At 54.6% G+C, this 6,229-nt stretch overlaps 2 protein-coding genes across 2 annotated transcripts; both read right to left on the bottom strand.

Annotated features, from left to right (window-relative positions):
- Positions 1-3,177: 3,177 nt before the first annotated feature.
- LBRM_26_2670 (putative glutamate 5-kinase) lies at positions 3,178-3,972 on the bottom strand (the record flags this gene model as incomplete). Its single annotated transcript, XM_001562446.1, has 1 exon — positions 3,178-3,972. One exon carries the CDS (start codon positions 3,970-3,972, stop codon positions 3,178-3,180), a length of 795 nt encoding a protein of 264 aa, XP_001562496.1.
- A 701-nt stretch (positions 3,973-4,673) lies between these two features.
- On the bottom strand, positions 4,674-5,477 carry LBRM_26_2660 (6-phosphogluconolactonase; the record flags this gene model as incomplete). Its single annotated transcript, XM_001562445.1, has 1 exon — positions 4,674-5,477. The coding sequence occupies one exon, from the start codon at positions 5,475-5,477 to the stop codon at positions 4,674-4,676; it is 804 nt and encodes a 267-aa protein (XP_001562495.1).
- Positions 5,478-6,229: the final 752 nt, after the last annotated feature.

Genomic DNA, 6,229 nt, shown 5'->3' with positions numbered 1-6,229 from the left:
TGAACCCTCTCACCTCCATAAGGCGGCAGGACTGCAAAATGCAGTGTCATGCGCTCGCCCGACACCGCATTTTGCGTACAATTTCGCACTTGCGCAGGCCACGCCCGTCACATCTCTTAGAGCATCGGAACCACCCAAACCACCCCTGTGCGTCTCCCGGAGACTTTTCAGTTTCCGATGACATCGGAGGATGCAGAGGGCTTGCACGCTTTCACGCTGTCCATGGAGATGTTCGCCAACGAAACGAAGTTGCTCATGATGAGCATTGGTGTTATGCTTGACAACGTACGCTCTAAGCTGTGAAAAGGGACGACCAGCAGGTGAGGGATGAAGGGAGACGGTCACTGCGGGACACCGGTGCTCTTCGCTCCCCTCACTTCTCCTCAGCCTGCGCCCGCCCATCTTTCCATCTAAAGAAGAAACCCCATAAGAAGAGTCGACAAGGAATGGTGGCGGCAAGCAAGAGGAGAAGAAAAGAGGGAACGCTGCAAGAGGAGCCGCACGCGGCTCTGTGCCGACTCGGAAACGCCAGCATTATACACACAGAGACGAAAAAAACGTGCTTAGTCTGCGAGCAGCACACAGGGAAAGGCGCAGAGCTGGAGGGGCTGGGGGGCTGAGGGATGGCATCTTGGTGTGTGGCGTCGCCACTCTCTCGATCACTTTCGTCATGCTGTGCCACCTTTTTTCCCCTCATTTTCTTTTTTTCGCCGCCGCTTCCTTTGCGAATGGGGGGTGGGTGGGGGAAGCGACCTTTGTTTGTGCCCCACACCCCGCATTCTTCCAGCATGAAGCACGTGTTACTTTTCTGTTTCTTCTTCTGCACTGTTTTCCCTTTTCTGCTTTGGCTTGTATGCCTGTGGGCATGTGCAGAGTGAGCCTCTTTTTTCTTCCCTTTCTGTCTCTCTGTGTGCGCGCTTTTAAGCGTGTTTGCGGTGTTTTGTGCCTCTGTGTGACTGTGTGCCAAACGAGAGCCTCCACCCTCGCCCCTAAAGAACTTTACGTTGCGCGGAAAAGCGGACGGGATGAGCGACAAGTGAATCGAGGAAGACAGAGAGGCATTCATAAGCCGAAATCACAAGACCATAGAGGCAAACCACTAATCTTAACCGTGAAGCAAAGGCTAACCCTAACCCTAACCCTAACCCTAACCCTAACCCTAACCCTAACCCTAACCCTAACCCTAACCCTAACCCTAACCCTAACCCTAACCCTAACCCTAACCCTAACCCTAACCCTAACCCTAACCCTAACCCTAACCCTAACCCTAACCCTAACCCTAACCCTAACCCTAACCCTAACCCTAACCCTAACCCTAACCCTAACCCTAACCCTAACCCTAACCCTAACCCTAACCCTAACCCTAACCCTAACCCTAACCCTAACCCTAACCCTAACCCTAACCCTAACCCTAACCCTAACCCTAACCCTAACCCTAACCCTAACCCTAACCCTAACCCTAACCCTAACCCTAACCCTAACCCTAACCCTAACCCTAACCCTAACCCTAACCCTAACCCTAACCCTAACCCTAACCCTAACCCTAACCCTAACCCTAACCCTAACCCTAACCCTAACCCTAACCCTAACCCTAACCCTAACCCTAACCCTAACCCTAACCCGTGTACCCTGGCCCTCGCCCTCGGGAGGATTTCCCCGGTACAGTGGGAGAGGGTGTCGCAAGGACAGGAAGGAGTGGTAGAAAGAGCCCGCACAGGTATTCTAACCCCGTACTGTTTGTGGGTGCATGGAGCGGTGGCAACGGTGCCGCAGTGGATATCGGTGGACTGGCAGTACTCTCTCTAGGTGATGCAAGGGTATCCCATGCAACACAACAACGTCGCGTATTACGGTTATACGACGAGGCATGCAACAACGCGAGCTTCATTGTCCAGCAAGCGCAACAGTAGTGCAGTCTGTTGGGACGTGGGTCGCCGAGGAGGTGCGCAAGCTCGCGAGTAGAGGACATTCCGTATTGCTTTCTGTAGTAGTGGGTTGTTTCAGAGATGCAGAGACTCTAGATCCCATTGAGAAGTTTATGTACCGCGAATTCCTCAGTAACCTGTGGCCCATCGTGGGGAAAGAGTCCTTCCTGTTCTCTCATGAGATTCGTGGGGATAGAAAAGAATAGCCCTGCATTCGGAGGAACCAACAGCTCCTGCGAGGGCGTTGTAGAGAGGCGGCAACAGGCGTGATAAGCAGGCATGAGGGAGGGTCTGAGGGGGGATGACTAGGAGTGATCTTGCGGTGGGGTGCGTCATACACTGACTCACTCATCATCTCTCAAGTGGCGTGGAGTGATTAAAGGATCGGCATTGGGTGTATGGACACTCATGGAGCGTTGCATCACAAAAACATATGGGAGCTGCGCCGTTAGCAGTCCCAAGATGACGTACCCTACCTGCCGTGTCTGTGTGCAACTAGTTGAAAACAAAAAAACTATGGAGTTATCCAGCGGAAGGGGGGTAGTAGTATTACAAGTAGCTGCAAAAGAACATGACCGGCGCCAGTCGACAGTGTACGAAAGGAGCAGCACAAGAGAGACCAGAACAGCCTGAAGTGGGTGCTGCATACTGACATAAACTCACCCACATACCTGTTTCGTGGGCCTGCGGACTTTGTACTCGTTTACGGTGAAGCGTCAGCCAGACACGCAAGTAGATGGACACCAGTTGACAGACCTTGATGTTGAAGTTCAGACTTGAGGCAACGTCTGAGGAACTGCTCCATCAGCTGCGGCTTGCAAAGAGTACTAGAGGGCTACCTTGCGCTCTTGCCGTAAAGGATGCGCTGTGGCGCACTTCATGGGGTACTACATTGGCGTCTTCGCTATACCTTTGAAAGATGCTAGGAAGGTGCGAATAATAAGGCGAGGCGAAACGTGCACAGGGGGTGTGTGCATGGAAGCCAGTTGGAACTTGTTTTGATGGGGGTAGGAAGCAGAAGAGTTTATGCTACGATTCGTTTGCTTCCCCCCGCCCATCAAGGTAGGGGGAATACTGTCGAAAAGAAATCACATGTGGGTAAGGAGTAGACTAAAAGAATGAGTGGTTCCTGCCGACTCTACTGTGCCTCCGAATCACAGACATGCAGGGATAGGAGGGATCTCCAGCTTTACTTGTTTCTCGCTGGCTCTCTGTATCTTGTCTGTGCGTGTGTGTGATCGCCCCGATTGCCTCAAGCGGAGAGGACACTCGGATAAAACAGCGTGCCCAGCTCATGGTGTCCGCCAATAAGGAAGTCGCGCACCGTCTCCAGTTGAAAGCCGCTCGAGAGGTACATCTTCCCGCCCCTCTCCAGGAGGAACTGAGCAGCCTGGAGCTTTGTCACAATGCCCCCCGTCGCGAATCGATTGTTCGGGGTTGCCTCGGCCACCAGCTCGCTAGGGTCGATCTCATGGACGACTTTGCGGATCTTAGCATCTGTGCAGGTCCGCGGATTCGCTGTGTAGTAGCCGTCGATATCGCTAAGAATGACGAGAAGATCCGCCTTGAAGCGGTGCGCGACAAGGGCCGAAAGACGGTCGTTGTCGCCAAAGACCAGCTCGTGAAGCGCCGTCGCGTCGTTTTCGTTGATAATGGGGATCACCTTGTGGCTGAGGAGCACCTCGATGGTGTTGTGGGCGTTGATGGTTCGCTTGCGCGAGTCAAGGTCATAGGCGGCAAGGAGCATCTGCGCGCACAGGATACCGTGCTTTTGAAACTCGGTGTAGTACATGTGCATGAGTAGCGGCTGCCCCATCGATGCGAGTGCCTGCTTATTGGGCACAAATGACTTGTCCATCTCCTTCTTTGTGTAGCCCGCGGCGACTGCGCCGGAGGTGACAAGGATAACCTCATACCTGGCCTGCAGCTCTGCTACAAATCGGCATAGCGCCTCAATGCGGTGCGAGGCGATCTCCTGGTTCTCCACGAGGATTGAGGAGCCTACCTTTACCACGATACGCTTCACCAACTTCAAAACCTCCGCCATTCGTGACGATGAGTGGCGAGGAGGAGAAGGAGGGGGCACTTCTCTGGCTGTTTCCGCCCCTGTTGTCGCGGATGTATTTTTGTGGTAGCACCTGCGTGCTGTTCCGGTACCGTGAGAAACGGTCGCCAATGAGAAGTACTACGAGAATTTCCCCAAAAAATGCAGCCGAACACGGCGTCACGCACCAAGTGAGTTGTAGCATGCACGACCACACAGAACCATGGTGAGCGACGTGTGCAGGGGTCGGATTAAATCGATGCGAGTGTACAAAAAGGAGAAGCGAGGACAGACAAAAGTGACGGATAAAGGGTGACTAAGTTGCGCTGCTTGGGTCACTACGAAGGGAGTGGACTGCGATGGCGCGCGTGAATTTCGGTGAGGAAGACGCACGTGCACATTGCACCACGCATTATCAGTGCATCATGCGCGGAGTGGCACGTTCGCGTGCGGTTTTGTGACGCACCGAACGCCCAGAGTGCGTCTGTAGGTTAGTGATCTCTTTTCGCTGCGCCTCCCGTAGAGCTCCCCCACCCCTCCCACCCGGCAACCAAGAGCAAGTGAAGGAAGTCGCACACAGAGAAATGGGGCTAGGTACGCGCTACCCAGCCGATGGGGCACACCTGTGCTACTATGGGGTGGTGAAAAAGGTGAAGGAGAGCGACGGCGCTGTGCGTATAAACTGCAGACCACCGCTTGTAGGGCTACGCACAGACGCCCTCGCCCGCTCCGGGGTCAAGGAGCAGCGTCACCGACCCGCGGCAGTCTCTCAAAAACCGCGAGACGGGCAAAGGATCGGTCGGGGACTCAGAGAGCACACCGCGCACGACCCAGTTCTTATCCTTGCCGGCGGCGAGTACGACCACATGCTTCGCGTGCTGAATCACAGTCTTGGAGAGAGTGACACGCCAGACCTTGGGGCTCATGGTTGGGCTGGGGAAGCTGACCGAGACAACGTGCTCTTCGTCCGTGGCCGCCACAGAGTCTGGAAAAATGGAGGCAGTGTGGCCATCAGAGCCGAATCCGAGAAGCACAATATCCACCACAGGAACAGACTTCGCCGTACCGTTTATTTGCTTGCATGGCAAGCAATTCAGCAGCTTCGCCTCGTAATCCTGTGCGACTGCCCACGCGCCGTCAAGACCGCCCTTCTCGTCTTTCGAGGTGGCAAGCGCGGCGCGGCGGTCAATTGAGATGACATCACTGCTTGGCACATCACGCAGCAGTGCCTTTGTAGCCATGGAAAAGTTGCTCTGCTCGTCGTCTTCCGAAAGAAGGCGCTCATCACCAAGGATGAACTGCACAGCGTGTTGCTGCAGCAACGCCAGGTCCTTTTCGTGGAGTTCCTCGTACAACCGCTTAGGGGTGGAACCTCCAGACAGTGCCAGCACGACGGGCACAGACTTGTCTACTCGCGCATCGATCGCGGCGAGAATGACCTCGCGCGCGGCGAAACTCATCTGCGACAGGTTCTCGCAGATCTTCACTGTGGGAGCAAAGGAGGTCATGGTGCCGGTGAGCCTAGCTCTGCGCTAGATGAGATGACACTCGAAAATGAAGTCCAGGAAAAGGGAGCGGTCGTGTACGACGTGTTTGTGAATGTAGCTTCATGCGGAATGAAGGATGATCCTGTAGCTGCGTATTTTCCAAAGATTGGCACAAAAACGATGAATCAAGAAAGATGAGTTCTGCGGCTGCCATTATGAACGACGGAGAAGCCTCATGGTTGCTGACAGCTCGCAGAGAAGAGCGTTACAGGCAAGCTGCACACGCAGAGGGCGAGGCCAGCGAAGCGACACACAGACAGGCAAACATACTTGTAGCCTCGATACTCTATTGCACTAGTCAGCCATGGTGAAGAGCAAGTTTGTGACCATCAGGACAGCACGTTTGTTGCTGGTGTAATGAGCAAAGAGGCTCAGTGGAGCAATAGCGTCCAAGCCCACCCTACGACACCAGCGACGTAGAGGGTTGCGCTAGCCGCCTTTTCAAATGCAGTGAACTGGCTGCCCCGCAGCACTGTTAGCTCGGGAGGGCCAATGATGTTGCACAGGGCGTGGGCTGCAGCGATAGCGATAATGCTACCCTCACAGACATGCTCATAATAGTACCCGCCCAGGAGACCAAAAAGGGTGGTGAAGACGAACACGCCGCAGATGGTGCGCCCAGCTGAACGCCAGCACGCACGCTCTCTGCCGTCGAGGTCTTTCCTATCGGTCTCGTGTCCTCGCATCTTCGTACGCTCGCTGCCAGGGACTCG

The sequence above is a fragment of the Leishmania braziliensis genome, chromosome 26 (genome assembly GCF_000002845.2).
Source record: "Leishmania braziliensis MHOM/BR/75/M2904 complete genome, chromosome 26".
In the NCBI taxonomy this organism is placed as follows: domain Eukaryota; phylum Euglenozoa; class Kinetoplastea; order Trypanosomatida; family Trypanosomatidae; genus Leishmania; species Leishmania braziliensis.
This window is presented reverse-complemented; position numbering and strand designations above follow the sequence as displayed.